Source organism: Lachnellula hyalina, assembly GCF_007821495.1.
Source record: "Lachnellula hyalina strain CBS 185.66 chromosome Unknown contig00105, whole genome shotgun sequence".
NCBI classification, from domain to species: domain Eukaryota; kingdom Fungi; phylum Ascomycota; class Leotiomycetes; order Helotiales; family Lachnaceae; genus Lachnellula; species Lachnellula hyalina.
The window spans coordinates 48,500-67,948 of record NW_022157219.1 but is presented as its reverse complement, the minus strand read 5'-3'; the positions used below and the strand labels follow the sequence as shown (position 1 = coordinate 67,948).

The 19,449-nt window shown below is 49.8% G+C and overlaps 5 protein-coding genes across 5 annotated transcripts; 2 read left to right on the top strand and 3 right to left on the bottom strand.

The window, feature by feature from the left end:
* Positions 1-1,037: 1,037 nt before the first annotated feature.
* vam6 (Vacuolar morphogenesis protein) lies at positions 1,038-4,319 on the top strand (the record flags this gene model as incomplete). Its single annotated transcript, XM_031151416.1, has 4 exons — positions 1,038-1,119; positions 1,196-3,532; positions 3,583-3,691; positions 3,740-4,319. The coding sequence occupies 4 exons, from the start codon at positions 1,038-1,040 to the stop codon at positions 4,317-4,319; spliced, it is 3,108 nt and encodes a 1,035-aa protein (XP_031003921.1).
* A 136-nt stretch (positions 4,320-4,455) lies between these two features.
* Positions 4,456-4,758, bottom strand: LHYA1_G006477 (uncharacterized protein; the record flags this gene model as incomplete). Its single annotated transcript, XM_031151415.1, has 1 exon — positions 4,456-4,758. The coding sequence occupies one exon, from the start codon at positions 4,756-4,758 to the stop codon at positions 4,456-4,458; it is 303 nt and encodes a 100-aa protein (XP_031003924.1).
* Positions 4,759-9,043: 4,285 nt separating this feature from the next.
* Positions 9,044-10,524, top strand: apf7_1 (Cytochrome P450 monooxygenase; the record flags this gene model as incomplete). Its single annotated transcript, XM_031151414.1, is given in 3 exon segments — positions 9,044-9,340; positions 9,353-9,511; positions 9,580-10,524. The coding sequence occupies 3 exon segments, from the start codon at positions 9,044-9,046 to the stop codon at positions 10,522-10,524; spliced, it is 1,401 nt and encodes a 466-aa protein (XP_031003925.1).
* A 56-nt stretch (positions 10,525-10,580) lies between these two features.
* On the bottom strand, positions 10,581-11,360 carry resA (Thiol-disulfide oxidoreductase ResA; the record flags this gene model as incomplete). The annotated part of the gene is made up of 2 exons (XM_031151413.1): positions 10,581-10,644; positions 10,723-11,360. The coding sequence occupies 2 exons, from the start codon at positions 11,358-11,360 to the stop codon at positions 10,581-10,583; spliced, it is 702 nt and encodes a 233-aa protein (XP_031003936.1).
* Positions 11,361-15,380: 4,020 nt separating this feature from the next.
* On the bottom strand, positions 15,381-17,193 carry LHYA1_G006474 (uncharacterized protein; the record flags this gene model as incomplete). Its single annotated transcript, XM_031151412.1, has 2 exons — positions 15,381-16,693; positions 16,800-17,193. The coding sequence occupies 2 exons, from the start codon at positions 17,191-17,193 to the stop codon at positions 15,381-15,383; spliced, it is 1,707 nt and encodes a 568-aa protein (XP_031003926.1).
* Positions 17,194-19,449: the final 2,256 nt, after the last annotated feature.

Genomic DNA, 19,449 nt, shown 5'->3' with positions numbered 1-19,449 from the left:
AACACGGCGACGGTCCAAAAGCTTCTTCCTCCTGTGAGAGGGGTCAGGCACAGCAGGGGAACCGACTGGGGGCTTCTTCCTCTTGCGGGAGGAGGCGGGGATTCTACTATCATCATGATCGTAATCCTCCTCCACCACAGGGCGAGCGAAGCGTTGGGGACCACAGGGGCCCAGAGGAATAACAGGTTTCTCTTTTTCGCCCTTAGCAGTAGGGGTAACAGCAGCAATAAGTTCATCTTCCTCATCTTCCTCTTCGGGGGCAGAGCCCGGAGCAACAATATGCTTTTCCTCTTCCTCAACAGCACGGCTAGCAGCAATAATAGGACCCTTTTCTTCTTCTTCCCCCTTTGCAGCAGGGCTGGCAGCAGCAAAGGCACCCACTACGCCGGCAGGGCGCAAGCGATAAGGGCCAAGCTAAAAAAGTGATGTGAGCTTTCAAATGACTGATGGAATGCTCGACAGGTATCAAAATAATAATATATGCTCTACAACTTACAAACGTTGGGGCAGGCTTGGGAGCAGCGACGGCGGGAATCGAGCTGTCGGATCCGGAGGATATACATTCTTCTAGCTGCATTGCAATGATATTAAACAGCTCAGAGTCGTAAAAGTCAGATGGGAAATCCGCAAGTCCTGGCCTACTATGAGACATTGACATTGCCAACGTGTAATGTAAGCATTTGTAAAGACGTATATTTTGCTTGGCTGTGAACCTCAAGGATTCCTATAGAGATACAGGAGTCAGGAAGGAGGAGAATTTGTTCTGGGGGTGAGGTGTGGTGTTGTTGAGTTGAAGCATGCGGCTCACACGACTGCGGTTGGAATCTCGCCAAGCCCATCGTCATCCTTTGCGAACGCCCGAGCTTCTTCTCCCTGTCTACCTACTCTATTTAGTACAACAGTAAGTAGTACAGTATGCGCCGAGGCACAAAACACGCCTCACAGGCTCCCGACTCTTCATAAAATGGCTGCATAGCTTCAATGAAACCCCGCCGAAGACCTGGTGTAGCTACAGCCGAAGCTGGCACATAATCGCCATGCTCTCCGCCTTTACAGCTCGACCCATTGTTGAGCTCAGGCAGCGGGACAAGTCCAAAATTGAGTCGATACTTGCATATGGTCGGTTGCACCTCAGAGGAGTTGGAACGAAGCTGATGATTTACAGGTGACAGGATATTAGTGGGCTTAAATACAGGAAGTCTGCGAGTATACCGTGTCAACGAGCTCCCCGAGGAGGAGAGGCAAAATGGAGCCCCGAAAACAGATGACAAGTCTCCCTCTCGACCAAGCTCCCCAAACGCCCCCAAGCCTGTCGACCTGCTTCGCGAAGTCGAGAAGTTCTCTACGAGAACTATCGAGCAGCTTGCGATTATTAAGGAAGCCAATATCTTGATATCTTTGTCCAACTACTATGTTTCAATACACGACCTACAGTCCTACACATTGCAAGAGCAGCTGAGCAAGACAAAAGGAGCTTCAACTTTTGCTGTCACGTCGAATATTGTGAAGGATCCTGCGACGGGAATTCCAGAAATCATATCGAGATTAGCAGTAGCAGTCAAGAGGAGGCTCCTACTATGGTCGTGGCATGAATCGGAGCTCTCGCAGGATATGGTGGAAATCTCCCTGGCGGAACCTATACGGACGCTTACCTGGGCATCTGCGACCCAAATTATATGTGGCATGAACTCTGGATATGTGATAGTTGATGTTCTGAGCCAAGAAGTGCAGGAAATTGTTGGACCAGGAGCCATCGGAGGGGCATTGGGTGCCCCAACAGGTCGATTTGGTGGCGCGGGTTCTGCTACTATGGGATACATGGGTCTTGGAGGATATATGCCAAAACCTTTGGCTACAAAACTGGCCGATGGTGAAATGCTTCTTACCAAGGACATCAACTCACTATTCATTACCTCTGACGGCAAGCCAGAAAATAAGAGGCAGATTCCGTGGCAGCTAGCGCCAGATGCGATAGGATACTCGTATCCATATATTCTGGCATTGCAGTCACCTTCGAAAGGTGCATTGGAGGTTAGGAACCCAGAGACATTGTCCCTCTTACAGACCATTCTGTTACCAAACGCTAGCCAGCTGCACTTCCCTCCACCAACAGTCAGCTTGGCGCATGCCGGGAAGGGCTTCCATGTCGCCAGTGACCGGTGCATCTGGCGAATGGGCGCTACAAACTACGATTCGCAAGTTGATGAGTTGGTTGAGAAGGAACGTTATGATGAAGCTATCAGCTTACTCAACATGCTAGAAGATGCATTATTGCGGAACAAGGAGGAAAGACTTCGAGAAATCAAAATACAGAAAGCACAGGTACTGTTTGATCAGCGCAAGTACCGAGACGCCATTGATATATTCCTTGCAGATGATGTGCAAGCTCCACCAGAGAGAGTTATTAGATTATACCCTCGAATCATTGCCGGAGATCTTACTACCATTGAAGACAAACCAAATGACCCAGATAGCGACAGTGGGGAAGGAGAAGAAACCACCAATGGAGACAATGCTAAGACTGGAGATGTGAAGCAAGACATCGTTGGGTCTCCGAAGCCGGCTGGCGTCAGCAAATTACTCAAGGGCCACAACAAGGATACTTCAGATGCGTCATCTATCCGCTCATTCATAAAGCTCGATGCTGAGGACGCGAAGTTAGAAGGGAAAGACCTCAATGCAGCTGTTCTAGAACTCATCTCGTTTCTTGTTGATGCTCGGAATAGAATGAAGAGATATTTGGATGCTGATACAGGCAAATTGGTCCCATTGAAACAGAACGGACAGAACGGATCATCTGAAGCCGCCTTCGAGTCACTGCTTGTTAAGCCTGCATCGGGAGCCGAACAGGATCGAGAGCAAAAGCTACGAGAGACAGCAAAGCTGATCGATACCACTCTCTTCCGATCATATATGCTTGCCCGGGCCTCCTTAGCAGGACCATTCTTCCGAATTCCAAACTTTTGCGACCCTGATGTGGTCAACGAGAAGTTATTAGAAAAGGGGAGGTACAACGATCTAGTTGATTTCTTCCACGGCAAGAAGCTCCATCGTCAGGCACTGGAATTACTCAAAAAGTTTGGAACCGCTGAAGAGGAAGACGAAAACGCACCGACACTACATGGTCCCCAAAGAACGGTTGGATATTTGCAAAACTTGCCACCGGAGATGATTGACCTTGTTCTTGAGTTTGCAGAATGGCCATTGCGAGCCGATCCGGACCTTGGCATGGAGGTGTTCCTAGCAGATACCGAGAATGCCGAGACTCTACCAAGAGATAGGGTTGTGGAATTCCTCGAAGGCATAGATGTTGATCTTGCCGTGAAGTATCTCGAACACGTGATAAACGAACTCAATGATACGACGCCAGACTTTCATAATCAGTTGGTTAGCGCATATTTGAAAGATCTCAAGGCTCGCCAGGATACAGATTCGGAGAGCTGGAAAGATTTGATGCAGAGGCTGCTTGATTTTCTTCGAACGAGCAAGGAATATTCTCTTTCGAGAGCTTTTGGAAGTGTACCCAGGGATGGTAAGTAGTCTGGATGACTCTGGAAATGTTACAAGCTAACTAGCATACAGACCCCAAATTTTACGAAGCTCAAGCTGTGGTATTGAGTAATATGGGACAACATAAACAGGCATTGGAAATATACGTTTTCAAGATCCAGGATTTTGAGAAGGCAGAAGAGTATGTCATTCCCTCTTAGTATTGTCCCCATTCTAATATCTCTTCCAGATACTGCAACCATGTCCACGTCCAGTCCTCAACAGACCCCCTTGTCGCCCAATCCCGCAGGCCATCAACTTCAGGAATAGACGACGACATACCCTCAATATATCACACCCTACTAGCCCTTTATCTCACACCACCGAAACCACATACTCCCAATTGGCCACCAGCTCTCGACCTCCTCTCAAAACACGGTTCTCGTCTCCCAGCTTCCTCAACCCTAAACCTCATTCCCACCACGCTCCCTGTAGCAGAACTCGAATCCTATTTCCGCGGCCGCATCCGAGCCGCAAACTCCATTGTCAACGAAGCGCGAATCGTAGCTGGCATGCGCAAGAGCGAAGTGGTGAGCTCACAAGCTGCACTTCTTCTCGGAGACGGCGTGCCAGGCGGGAAAGGGGGTCGGAACCGGCGTGTCTTGGTGCAGGAAGAACGGGTCTGCGGTGTGTGCCATAAACGGCTAGGAGGTAGTGTTGTTGCTGTGTTGCCTGATAACGAGGTTGTGCATTATGGGTGTTTGAATAGAGTGACTGGGCGCTCAGCGGGTAGCGGGATGGAGGCGCTGCGGTCGGCGCCGAGGCGTTGATGAGTGAGTGATTTTACCGCGTAGTAGTAGAGCTGAGGCGTGGCGTGGGCAGTTGTACTGTATATACCAGCATAACATAGCATATCATAACAATATTCAACCCAACCCAATCCAATCCATCTTAATTGATTCCATTTCAATCCTCCTCAGGAACCTCCTCCCCATAATTATCCTCCTCCTTAGCCTCATCTACCCCGCCCTTTGCCTTGGATGCCATATCCACAGCGTTATCTTCCTCCATCCGCATCGTAAGCTCCTTGTTAATATCCTCCTGCATCTGCGAGGTTGCTTTGCGCAGTGCGGATAGGTAGGCGGTTTTGGCGGAGGGGTTGGAGCGGTTGGAGAGGCGTGGATGTGGGGGGAGGGGTTGCGTGAGGGTGAAGGGGGGGTTGGTGGGGGATGCGTATGTTGTTTTTAAGGTGGGTGTTGATTCGGTCATTGTGGGATGTAGTGTTGGAATAAATTGGGGGTTTGTTGGTTGTATTTGTTGGTGGGATGAATGGTTTGTTATTGTTTGCGGTGGTGGGGGTGTAAAGGATTTATTTGGAGGAGAGGAAGGATTTCAGTTTGAGGGGCTTGGCTGGATGGCTAGTCTAAAGGGTACATGGTAGGTGCGGTACAATACGTCAGGGCCTGGTTCGCAGCAGCATCTGATACAAATACACTATCAACGCCCCCCAAGAGCATACCTGACTCTAGGATGCCCTGTTTTATTGCACGCCTGTCGAGCAGTTGGCTTTGAGTATATCTTCACTTTTGCATTGCCTTGCCTTGCATTGTATTGCGCAAAACACATCAAACCCACCCCCACCCACCACTATACAGTACAGTGGACAGCAATTAGAGGGAGCTACGGAGTATGTGAAACATCAGGGTTTTATGCATACTATACCATACAGTTCACATTTATTTCACAATCACCCACAGACGATCATGTCACAATTACCACCACTACCAGCGACAGGGTATCGAGCTCCGGGGAGTTTCTCGTCTGTCGTACCTCTCTCTGTATCGACCACAACCACAAGCACGCCCAGCCAACGCCCTCCCCTCCGCAAAGTCCACCACTCGTCCTCATCATCGGAAGATTCAAACCTCCCCGCTGTCTCCGTCTCGAAACAGCGTGTACAACAGAATATAAACTTGCCCGCACCTCCACGCCCTCTATACGCCATCCCTCAAGCAAACTCCAGCACCGGCAGTCTCCAGAACTTCTCTCGCCCGACACCCCGCGGTGATCTGCCACTGCGGAATGGATCGCCGCTGACTACCACTGCACCCAAGTTCCCTTTATCCAGCGACCACCGTGGCGGACACAGGAGGAACAATTCGCACACTCAAGGCTCTTTCGAACCCTACCTACCCACAGCTGCAACTTCAAATCTGGGCAGTATGGCGAACTTGAATACGGGATTAAGCGCGAGCCAGATTGCTGCGCAGGCGGCGATGCAGCATCAGTCGCATAATAGGCAGAGGTCACAGACTGTGCCGTCGAATGTTGAGACGGCGTCGCATAGTTCTGGGAACAGACGGCCGAGCAACGGCCCTACGAGTCCCCCATTACTGAGTCTCACAGAAGCTTCTGTACCAAGGGAGAGCAATTTAGGGGGGCAGGTGTATCGCAATGGGTTATTGGCAGGAGGGAACCAGAGCGCAGCGCAAGCCGCAGCAAACGTCGTATTTCCAAAGTCACCGAGCCCCTCACCCGGGCACACCCCAGAATTCGAGCAGCAAAGAATGCAACCGGAAAAACCCATAAAGACGGAGAAGAGCAAAGTCAAATTATTTTCTCGGCCAGGGAAGATAAACGTTAGTAAGGATAGAGAGGCGCGCGTGGGAGCCCTGCCGAGTCCAAGCAAGATGGCCCAATATACCATGGCGTCGCTCCAGCGCAATAATCCCAGTACCAACAGTTTGGCAGATAGCATGTCAATGTCCAGCGCCGCGAGCATGTATAGCCTGGCGAATTCCTCCTCAGCCACCATCCGCGCGTTGATTCGAGTCAGGGTAGTGAAAAGGAATCTTCAAAAGACAAGGAGAAACATAAACATCATTTTCTCTCGAGGCAGAAGCATAAGTTGAGTAGTAAGGATGATCACCATTTACCTCTGTCTTCGGCGGCCAGCAATTCGAGACCAGCGGATCCAAGTGCCCCGAGTAGTTTATATAATTTCAATCTACCACCGAGCCCTGGACCAACGAGTACGAGTTTTGCGAAGAGTATGAGTGGGTTGGATTTGAGGCATGGTGGAAGAGCTTTAAGGGAGAAGAAAAAGGAGGAGAAATCCGATGCGTTAAGAGAGAGCGAGTTATCGTATCAGAACAGTGAATGGCCCGCTCCGTCAAGTATGGGTTCAGCTGGCGCTACTCCTTTCAGCGCTGCTAGTTATCCCAGTAGCATCTACGGCGGCGAAGCTGCAGAGTTGAAAACTTATGGTCTCAACAATATGGGACCCGATGATGCGTGGCCATTTTTGAAAGCTAAGCTTTTAATTATATTTGAGGGAGAAGATCTAAGGTTGCCGGTGGAGGATTTTAATCGTCTTGTCACGTAAGTTGAGATTCTAGGGTTGAATATATGGTACTAACAGTTTAGAATTCATCTTCAGAGGTGTATACAAAAACGAGCGCCGATTGTAATTATTGAGGATCTACGAGATTTACTGGCTACGGGATTCAGCTCACTGGATCAAACCCTAAAAAGGACGCCTGATGAACGCCTCATACCACATTTAGTTGAAATGTGGCTCTTCACATTTACATCCGTTTTGCCATACATGCAAGCAGTGTTTCTACCCCTCGATCTTGAATTCAGCGGCCACGGCCCCTTCATGTCACCCGAAACAGCGCGAGATTTCTGGGGCGCTCTCCCATCCTCCTCAAACGGTAACATTCCCGCCTCGCAAGCCCTAGAAGTACGGCGCATAGTCCTAACCGCCTACCGCGATACCGTTATCCTTCCCCGCTTCGACACGCTCAAAACCATATTCTCCCGCCTCTCCCTCGACTCCATCTCCCTCGCCATACCCCCCACAGACATCCTCTCCACATCCCCCGACTCCTTCTCTGGCGGCCGCCCCTCGACAGCCATGTCCCTCGATCCATCCCACGCTTCTTACGGCTCCCAAACCACCACGCTCCTCGGCGGCGGCTCCTCCGGCGATGGCAGCGGAAACCGCAGTCGTGCCATCTCAAACGTATCATATAACAGCGAACCCTCATCTGGTATGGGCATCCCCCCGCCTCAACGCCCATTCACACCTTCGTCCACGCACCCGCTCAACCGCGGGCAGCGCGAGCAGAAGGTCGAGGATAGCAGCAAGCAGCTTACGGAGACGGTGGGCCGCATGCTACAGTGCATGAGCGTGCTTGCTAGTGTGGGGGTTGGCGGAGGTGGTAATGAGAGTAGTCAGCGGAAAATGGAGGAGTTGACCAGGGGCTTGAAGTTGAATTGGCTTGGGAGGGGACGGATGGGACGGGATAGGAGGGGCTTGGTAGGGGCGAGGGTCACGTTGGGTGGTGGTGGGCTGAAAGAGGGTATCGTAGCTTGATCATTGAGCGCCTTGGTTGGAGTCATCTTTTTTTTTTTCTTTCAACATTACATTACATGGCGTTTGGATCTAGCAAAGCAAGGCGGTGTGGTTATGAAACAGGCAGGCTAGCGGGTTGAATGATTGGCGTACACCTATGACTGGATATTTGGGGTTGGGTCGGGTCTGGATGAGCTGAGCTATATGTGTATGATTTGGCTGCACGGATGGATGGATGGATGGATGGATGGATGGATGGATGGATGGATGGATGGATGGATGGATATGTAACAATAACAAATTCAAAACGACTTTACGATCGAGGAGGTCCCTCATATCTTTCCTCTTGCTTAATGGTTGTCTTGTTTCACTTCATTCCTCCTTTACACTCGTACCGTACTATACGGGCCTATGTTCGCCAAGGCCAATAAATACCTATGTAGGCAGTGAAGTTTCACCGCAAAGAGTATTGAGAAGAGAATGGAATGTAAAGTTCAAGCCAGCTTCCCAAAAGTCTATCTACGACTTTATGTTCTCTATATTATTAGTGCTATCATAGGGAGGCACGACCCCATACTTGCATGAAGGAATCTGCAAGTCATATAATGTGATGGTGTGACCTCCCTTATTTACCCAGCCATTCATACATTCTGGATACACATTCATCCGGACCTTCAACCGACAAACACTGACCTTCGACCTCCGCTTTAAGGTGGGGTAATGTTTCCTTTCTTTCATCCCAAACTCTATATTCATATAGACCAAGACCGTTTAAGCAGAATCTCCAACGCACTTGCCCATATCAGAACCAAGGCTAAAAGGGCCAGAAGTATTAGAAGATCTCGATGGCAGTATTAGGAGTACTACCACAGGAGAGCGCAAGCCACTGGATCCTCTCCCTTCTGGCGATTGTGATATTCTATGTACGCGCCATCTAAGCTTTTGTTGCATACCTACCTGATGGTCTTTAACTGACTTGGCTTGAAAGTTCGTCGGTTCGGCAATCTATAGTCTCCACTTCAGCCCTCTCGCAAAGTATCCAGGTCCTTTCTTTGCGAAGATATCGGCTTTTCCGTCTTTCTACTATGCTCTGAAAGGGACGCGTCACATCTGGATATGGCAATGCCACCAAATCTATGGTCCGTATTCCAATTCCTCTTCCAAGTTTTGAGGTGAGGTTTGACCGAGCTGATTATGGTTCCTCTAGGTGATGTTTTTCGCTTCCACCCCAATGGACTCATCATAAACTCACCATCTGGACACAACAGCATATATGGCACCAGGTCTAACGTCAAGAAGGGAAAATTCTACGACGTTATCCCCCACAACAAGGAGGCGAGAAGCACGCTCAATACTATCGACAAAGCTGCCCATGCTAAGAAGCGAAAAGTCCTTAATGCTGTTTTCTCCGACAGTGCAGTTCGCTCTGCCGAGACGTTTGTCATCAAACATGTCGACCGCTGGTGTGACTTGCTGCTTGACAAAGTGAAAGTCGGCGAATAGACAGAGCCCAAGAACGCAGCTCACTTGACCGACTTCCTAGTATTTGACATACTAGGTGACTTGGCTTTCGGAAGATCTTTTGAAAGCAAAGAGCCCGGACCCAACACCTTGAAAGCGATTCCACACAGCATTGCCTCTTATGCTATGTTCATGTACCCGGTACGCCGCCCCAACTGCATTCATTACCCATGATCATTTAGAATATACCGGTGCTAATTCTGATTAAGATAACGAAGTCGCCAATTGTAAACTTCTGGGTGTGGATGAAACCCAGAGGCCTAGACAGTCTTCTCGAACGTATGAAGACACCCGAAACCAGGAGATTCGCAGACTTTGTACAAGCAAGTGTCGCAGAGCGAACCGAGCAAGAACAAAGGTTTCAGAAGGAAAGAATCCAAGGACAAGAACCCCGGAAAGATATGTTTCACTATCTCTTCCAAGCTCGAGACCCTGAGACTGGTGGGCCGGCTTATACGCCCATGCAATTATTTTCCGAAGCCACACTCCTTATAATCGCCGGTACTGATACGACGTCTACTGCAATGTGTACCATCTTCTTCTATCTTGCGCATAATCCCCGCGTCTACAAGAAACTCACACGTGAAGTGCGGGAGGAATTTGGTGATGCAGATGAGATCGTAGGCGGGCCTAAGCTTGCATCGTGCCAGTATCTTCGCGCATGTATCGATGAGTCCCTACGCGTCGCTTCTCCAGTCCTGCCCGAGCTGTCCCGCGAAGTACTTCCCGGGGGTCTTAACCTCGACGGCACGTTCATCCCAGCAGGCGTGCAAGTCGGGACGAGCGGCTGGTCACTAATGCATCATGATGAGATCTTTGGAGACCCGTGGGTCTACCGTCCCGAGCGCTGGATTGTGGATGCGGAGAGCGGGGTTACAGCTGAGGATGTCTCGAGAGCCCAGACGGCGTTTCATCCATTCTCTATTGGCGCTGGGAATTGTGTGGGTCGGAACCTGGCGATGCAGGAGTTGCTCGTTACTGTTGGGAGGCTTTTGTATCGTATGGATGTCAGGATTCCTGCGGGTGATTCTGTAGGTGCTGGGTCGGAGGAGCTTGGATGGGGGAGGAGGAGTAAACGGAATTTTCAGCTTAGGGATGCGTATGTTGCTGTGAAGGATGGCCCGATGTTGCAGTTTAAACGGAGGGATATTTAATGTGCAAAGGATGCAGAGCTTGCATTACGATTTCTATGGAAGACAGTAATACCCTTTCACTCGAACTTTTGCAGGAGAACAGATGCATACATATGTAAAGCTTCCTCTATATATTCAAAACTATCAAGCAACGACACTGTTCAACATTCACACCACACCACACAACACCCCCAATCCCTGAACCAAATACCCACCTACAAAGCATCAATCCAAGCCGCTGCAACCTCCGGCTCCAACCTCTTCGTATAATCAGCCTCCACATGCACATTCCTCACCACCCCATCCTTGCCCACCAACAGCACAGTCGGAACAGGCACCACAAACGAATCATCCCCATTCCTCCCCTTCAAATCATGTCCAAAGTCGTCAAAAATAGCCCTCAGCTCATCCGGCTGCTCAAACACAATACCCAGCTGCCTCGCAAGCCTGTTCCCCACATCGCTCAGCACGGGGAACTGCAGCTCGTTCTTCTCGACCGTCGACAGCGACGTGTCCGGCAGCTCGGGCGAGATGGCCACCAGCGTGCAGTCTTTGGCCTGGAGGGCCGGGAGGTGTTTTTGGAGGGCCCGCAGCGCCAGGTTGCAGTATGGACACCAGGATCCGCGGTAGAAGCTGATGAGCAGGGGCCCTTTGGATAGGAGAGTGCTGCTAGAGATGGCGGTTCCTGAGGCGTCGGTCAGGGTGAAGGGGGGGAGGGTGGAGCCGGGTCGGATGGCTTTGGAGGGGTCGAAGGTCGAGACGAAGTCGGATTTGGCTTTGATGATTGGGCCGGTGACTGAGGCGGGGGCATTTTTGAAGTTGGCAGTCACGGCGTCGAGTTGGGCTGCGAGAGACATGGTTGCTGGGTTGTTTTGGGTGGTTATTTAAATGCGAGATTGAAGGTTGGAGGTGAGGTTGTTAAGCTATATAGGCTGGGAGTAGAGGATGAGATGACTGAGTTGGATATGTAACTTGAGATAGTAACAGAGATGGATAGGAGGCAAGGAATCTCACTTCAGGTTTGCTGATATCATATCCTGTGAAGACATCTTGGCTACTTATATGAATTATCACAGGAACTGCTTTGGAATCATTTCTTCCCTAACCCAGGTGAGATCGTCGGACTCTGAAAAGGGGTTGAGGTTCAGTAACGGGATCTAAGGGATGTAGGGATGTAGGGATGTACCCGTACGGCAGGAGCGTGTTGGATTTTCAAGTCGCTTGAACTGGAGCGGATTCGTCCGAACTCGTCCGAGGGAATGCAATGCAAAGAGATGAGTCATGATGGTTTTTCCCCTGTCTGATTCTTGTCAAAGGAACAGTACAACGTGCTGAGTGAAGCTATAATTTCTAGATAGGGAATATTAGAGGGGGAGTGGTCGGGGAGCATTGCACGCAATAGCCTATCTATTCTATTCTCGCTTATAAAGCTGCTCGCTAATGTTTCTCCTGAGTTTGATTGGAGCTTTCAACAAACAGCACTCCTGTGTGGAAAAGAGTAAGCATTGTGTTGCAGGTTTTATTGGTAATAAGCTTGATTTATAAGAAAACGGGCTTGTTAGAAATAAGCTAGCTGACTTTCCTTGTGTTTGAGTCAAGTGCCCCTGTCGCTTACAGAAGTAGCCATTCAGGGGCGCTCGTCTAAGTGGGATGATGGATCTCACCTCAAAACCAACGACCTCAGTTTGCGTAAAACACCTTTCCACATCGCATCACGCTATATCCGCTAACCGCCCTCAAGTGATTGATTACCCAAACGACATCTTTTGAATACAGAATGCGGTTAATAGGACTGGCTGACCTAATTAGGGTATAAAAGTTACCCGTTGCAATGCAAACGCACAAGAGTGAAACGAGCTGCGGCCGCCCGTCGAAGCGCATGAGAATAGGCACCAAGAGCTGCGCTGAATGCAGACGACGTAAAGTCCGGTGCATATTTGGTGAAAACCAACGTGTTTGCAAAGAATGCATCACTCATGATGCTCACTGTGCGCCTCAACAGCCTGGCCGACGCGCCCAAGGCTCGGATCAGAGCACGGATAATGAGGGGGCTGTTAATGTTCAGCAGAGATTGGACGAGTTGGAGGGTATGGTCAGCCATATTTGCAAAGCCATTGATCTCGATATCGAGTCTGCAAGTATGGCCGACTTTAGGACGAGCACCCGAGAAGCCCTCAAGCGCCTTCGGGACACTTCAAGCCCGGAAACGAGGGAGGAGGTTAGATCGACTAATCGGAGAACTTCGCTGAGAATATCAGAGTCGGATATCATGGAGGACTCGTCGGAGCAGAACGAGGCTTTTGAAGACGCCCCTTTGATCGCCTTGTTCAAAGATGCTATGTTTATTCAGACGAATGATACGGCGCAAGCTAATGGACGGCCCTTGGGGCGATATGTTGAACAGCGAATGAAGGCCTGCGTAGACGTTTTAACGGGACTGTTGCCTCGGAATGAAGATTTAACAGCTATCTTGAAGACTACACAAAAGTACTGGAACATCTGGCCAATACCACCAAGCGAACTGGTAACGTGCAAAGGAGGACTCCTACCAATTACAGACGTAGCTTCTGCAGAAAACTTCATCTTCGATGCATTAAAATCAGGAGTCCCCACAAGAACCACCAAAGCAGTACTATGGCTCACTCTTTGCATTCAGCAACTTTCAACAGACTTCCTACGCCAACGACCGCTCCCTACATCACAGAACAGTCTCATAGACTCCTACATGAGCGGCGCCGACACCCTCCTCTCCCTCGACGAGGAATCTGGAGGCTCAGTAGAAGGCCTAGAATGTTTAGCATTAAGAGCAAAGCTCTACATCAACATGGGCAAGCCCCGAAAAGCATGGTTGTGCGTCCGCCACGCCATGAACATCGCGATGCAACTCGGCCTCCACCGTCTCGACAAGCCCACCAGCGAGCGGCAGCAGCGAGCATGGGAGCATATATGGCAGAATGACCGCCAGCTATCGCTAATCCTAGGCTTCCCCAACGGTATCCCCGACGCGAATATCCGCACACGGCGAGAATCCGTTTCCCCGAGTCCACATACGCTGCCTGCAAAAATAGCACACGACCTCGCCATAGCAGCCGGCCATATCAGCGACCGCAACCAGAGCCATGTGCCAGTCGTCGACTACAGCATTACGGAGCAGATTGAGCAGGAGTTGACGCAGTGCAAAGCGGCGATTCCGTCGGAATGGTGGGATGATGCCGCATGTACTCCCAACCTGCCCTTCCATGAATTCTACACCCGCCAAGTAGTCAAAGCGACCTACTACCAACTCCTCAAGTTCCTGCACCTGCCATACATGCTCAAGACCCCCTCCTCTCTAAATCCGGATTTGAATCAGGACCCGGATCCGCGGTACGAGCAAGGCCGCCTCTCCGTACTCTCAGCGAGCCGCGAAATAGTGCGAGCGTACCACCGACTCCGCACGCTGACCAGCCCCGACGTAATCATGTGCGACCTCCTCGACTTCCAAGTCTTCGGAAGCGCAGCCGTCATAGTGCTAGACCTACTACTACACGTGCCCTCGCCGTCGTCGCCCTCGTGCATCTACCAAGAGGGGCAGGACTGGGGGCTGGTTGGGGCCGTCACGCGTAGTCTCCGGGACAAGACGTCGCTGATGGAATGCACGGTTGCGGGACAGGCGGCCCAGCTGCTCGAGTATCTATCGACGGCGCACCGTGGCACGTATGCCGGTCCTGAGGGCTACGAGGCTGTGATTCCGTATTTTGGGAAAGTTACTATTGGGAAGATGAAGATGAATATGAATCTTGACATTGGTGTTGAAATTGCAAATCCGAATTCGATTCCCTACCCACTGATTCCTTCAAGCATCAGCAGCGGCGGCAGTGATCTTCAAACAACCCTCGACGTCGAAAACATCCCACAGCAACCGCAGTTTTCAAACATGGTGGAGTTTAGCGCGAACACGTATATGCCTTTTGGTCAGGAGACAATGGCGGGGTGCTTTTACCCCGATACGGAATTAGGCGTTGATTGGACTTCTGTTTTCGACGTGGATAGGAGTTATGACTGGAACGAAGCGTCAGATGCTTTTGGATATTCCGTATAGGTAGGAGGTGTTAGTTAGCTAGCTATTCCTTGTACATAGGTATTTATAGATACGAGTAGTTGAAACAGAAACATCACTCACGCCTCTCAAATTTTGCTTAATGATGATAATTTTGTAACTACCCGAGGTAGATTATAGATATACAGCATAGTACTACAGTTGTGCTAAATGCTTACCTAGATCGGTACTACTCCTTACTTAGTCTTTCCTTTCCCGCATGTCTCCATTCAGTCACATACAGCGTTTTCGTTTCGTATAGTACACGTGACATCCACCCTCCAAAGGGCTGCTTACCTTGGGTAGCTTTTCAGAAGGATTTTAGATTCTAGACTATTGGTTGGGAAATGGGAAGTAAGATGAGGACAACAACAAAGTAATGAAGAGTAAAATTCTTTAGCAAGGGGAAGTCTTGGGCGGCATATAAAGAAGGGTTGAAAGGGTGGGCGAGGAGTGGGGGTTCGTATAGAATCGTATTTTATGCCTGGGGTTTAGTAGGAGGGAGAATAGAATAGGGAACTTCGCTGTCCAGGTCCGAGCAAAAACATAAATATGCAGAAAGGGAGTGGTATTGAACTATGGGCTTTTCGCTACTGATCTGCCGCTGTTGCCAAATTCGTTATTGACTTTTCATTACTCCGTATTAGTGTCTGTTGTATTCTCTTCCCGGCTGCATATAAAGCAGCTCCGCTCATCCAAACCAACGCCAATGATGAGCGTACTCAACATTTCCACTATCCACTAAACTCCATGCAAAATCCAATTACTCAAAAAATAACCATCCGTACCAGATTTTTTCTCAAGCCGCTGGCGCCGCTCCACCTTCCCCATTACCATCCTTATCCGCCGTACTACCGCGTCTCATCGTCATGATCTTGTGTTTAAACTTCTTGAATGGGCCAGCGGTATGCGTCTTTTCCTCTTTCTTATCCCCTTCATTCTCATTCTCTTTCGCTGGCTGCTTCGGCGTGGTTTGCCGCTTGCCGGAACTGAATAGGTCGGCGACGCTCATACGTCTTCGTCGGGTTCCCGGGGATTCGGGCACGCTCTTAGGGGGCCACTCTCCGTCCCGCTTCCAGCCTTGGACACAGCTTCGAGTGACATCTTTTAGGTTCATAGGGCAGCTGGGTGTAAGCGATTGAAGTATGACTTTGTCATAAATGGTATTGTAGGCGTCGGGCGTGATGCTCTTGCGCATGTCGTTCGTAGGTGGTAGTATTGGTGGAGCGATGGGGATTTCCGTATCGTCGTCCTCGTAATCATCATCGGTTTCTTCAAGATCCACTGCTGTCGAACTGCCGTCACCACTAGATTGAGACTGTCGTTTCGGGACCGGTAGGGTATGGGTTATGGCAGGAACATGTCGAGCTCCAGTCCATGCATCTCGTCGCTCGGTGAAGCATCGCATGCCATCGTTCGCCTCCATTTCCTCTCTAAGGCGCTTCTTGCGTCTGCGCTTGCGCTCTTGCCCCATTTTCCGGATCGAGTCTCCTACATCATCTGGGTTGTCGAAGCGGAAGGGGCTTTTTGGACTTCCTGGGGATTTGGGACTCTTGGGAGATTTGGAAGACTTGAGACCTGGCATGGTAGCTTCTGGCTCGCTGTCGCTCCCACCGCTGAGCCACTCGTCCCTCTCCCTCCATTCTAGTCCAACTGGGTTCTCGAGCTCTGAGTGATGTAATTCTGATTCTGTTGTGCTATTCTGCGCAGAGATTGGTGGCGGCCACTCCCATTCCCAGTCCTCCTTGACTACCTCTCCCAAGTATTTCCTTATTGCCTCCTTCTGCTTCGCTCGGTCTTCACTGGCTAGATCCGCCTCGTAGATTGTAATCGCGCTTGTATTTGCCATGGCCCTGCGACGATATGCGACACTCCCGGGCCCAGAATTGCCACCGAAATGCATCTTGCCCTCATGCGAAATATTCTTCGCGGCTGTCGTTCTGCCGCTCACTTTGCGGCGGGAGGGTATTGTTTGGGAGGTAGTGGAAGGTATGGGCTGAGGATGATCTTGAGCAGGAATCGAATATTCTTTTAAGGATGTTGTCGAGACGTTTGGGGGTGAAGCGTCACGAGAGGTACGTGGTACGATGGATTCCCCTTGTGGAGGTGGTGCTATAGCAAGCTTCATCAGCTGTGGTGGTCTAAACAAGCTCGAAAGGTTGGAACTACGAAATGTGAAGTTCCCGCAGATAGCACAAGCACAGCGTAGATCTCGTACCTTGACCGTGATTATAACTACTATGTTCCACCACTGCGGCGTCGTCCAAAAGGTCTGATTTAGTTGCCGTCAATGTCGCACGAACCCCGCGATCGTCGTCGGATGCAGCATTTCGAGATATGATATTAGCAGACAGTGTTGAAGAATCGCTGCGCTGTTGCCGTTGCTGTTGATGTTGCAGCGCATGATGTTCCTCCGGCAATGCCAAATTGAGAGCAGGTGCGTCCAGGGCCGGCTGCCCTTCACCGTTACTCATCACTGACATTGGCTCCGCATCTTGCGGGTGGCCTGCTTGGGCGTTCTGCATCAGTTCATGGCATGATCCTCTACTTGCTGTGCCGATTGGAGAGCCGCCTGCGTTGCCGGGTTTGGCAGCGGGAAGAGCTTGAGGCATGTCGCATGATCATGGAGGTTCAATATTGCGGGCGTGACATGGGGGTAGGGATTTGATTTGATTTAATTTATATACTCGAGTAAAAGGGGGGTTGTTGCCGGTTTTGTTATCAAAAATGAGTTTGACTTTCTGCACCCACCCACCATGATCCGATTTACGATTTAGTAGTGGGGTGGGGAAGCTGCGGCTACTTACCCGTTAAAGCTTAACAAAGAGCTTGACTCGCTGTCAGCACTCTGGTTATAACAATCAATATAAGTCTTTTCCTCAACTGCATGCATTTACCCTTCAACTAGCTTGCTTTTGTCTTACTCGAATACTCAGCACTATTCCAGAACGCTGTGCTGTTCTCTACGAGTATTGATGCATCGCTGCTGTGGAAGTTATTCTCTCTTCGGCAAAGTATCTCCCCACGTGCTACTCGTATGCTCGCGTGACAAGCTCTTTCCTTTTATTCGTACACAAAACTCAAATCACAAAAGCTTCTTTACTTCATGTTGGTATCACAAGGTGTGCACAGGTGCTGGCCTAGATGTCGGTTCGTGGTTGCATTTCTAGGTGTAGAAGAGGTTCTAGCTGAGGTTGCAACGATGAGGTAAAAAGCTTCATCACTGCTTAGTCATCGGATTAATGGTCACGTGATGCACGTGACATATATCCCAACACATTTGAGGAAGAAAACAAGGAGGACAAACCAGCTAACGAGAATCTATGCGATGATTGTAAAAGGAAAAGGGGAAGATCGGCAATTAAGAAACCAAAGTCGTAAGTTTATACATTCTCGTTATCTGGCAGAACTTAATCTGAAGTAGGAATATATCAGCTCTGCGCAAGCAATCTTGAAACTACCTTCTTTAGGGAGTAGGAATGATGGATACATATTGGTGGAAGATAGGTGGTAGTTTCTCACTGCTCACTATATTATCTTTGAGTGAAAGGCGGAGAGAAGAGATCTTTGTACCAACACGCACCAATTGAGTTGACCTCGCTTACCGCCCCCTTAAGTCGAGTCACATTGTTTTATTTACTTCAATTTCAACGCAATGTCAATTTTGAATTGTTTCGCATTCACACATTTTCGATCTATACCGCAACCTCGTGTATTTCACACTTATTGTGAAAGTGAAAGTCTATCTTCCTCACAAGCCCGTCTTCGCAACAATGCCTCCCAAAGACACAGCAGTGCAGACCAGAAAGCGCGAGCTCATTGATCTGGTTGGAGATGTCGAGACACCCGATCAAATAATCAAAGCCTCCCATTGGCTCGACCATATTCAATGTGATGACGCGAGTGAGGTGAAAGACAAGGCATGGATGTCGCACATCAACCAGAGCAAGAAGCGGTTCTTTCGAATCTGGGATGAGCTTTCATTCTACCGAATCATTGGTGAACCGACCGCTTTCATCGTTCCTGGATGGGATCCTACCGACAGAGGTTTTGATGAGCTATGTCTCCTAGGAGAACGGTGGGTATTCTTGGCTGCAGAGGGTGCGCTGTGGCGCTTGGAATCTCATGAATGGTGCCAGAAGGTGAAGCAGAGTGGTGGTTCTCTCGCCGAGCGATTGAAGGCTTATTTGGAGGCATATCGGGAGACCGAAGGTTTTGGTGAATGGACGGAGTATCACATCAACAATGCTAGGTTCCGTGTCGTCAGAGTCTATGAAGAGTTTTTCCGGGCAAAGGGAAGACCAGTGTTTAATCCAGGTATGCACCTACCTAAAACTCAGATCAATATTCCATTCACTTACAATGATTTAGGGCCCCAAGAGGACCGACTATCTATATCAGCTCAGGTACCTAACGAGAATGTGCTACAAACAGTGGTAGATTCTCCTACCTGGACTTTAGAGGCTTTCAATGCCGAATTGGAATGTATGACTGCCCTCTTTGGAAAGATCACTACCGATGAACAGATTGCAATAGCTTCCAAATACGCAGATCCGGTAGCCAAAGGCCACAGAGGCAACCTCCAAAAAGCCGTTTTCGAAAAATACACACGAGATAACTGTGACTTCAAAAGAGTTCACGCGGAAATGGATATTTACAAGTTGACAGCTGGCAAATGCTCCACTTTCTTTAACATGGGTGAGGTAGATGTTCTTACTATAGAAGAACTCAGCTATACCGTCCGCGACTGGATCGCTCTGGAAGCTGGAGGATTGACGAGGCTGCTGGTGGACGATATGAACACCGATTCCGCACCGGCCCGGCTGAAGGCCTACATGGAGATCTACAAGAGCCAGAAGGGATTCGAC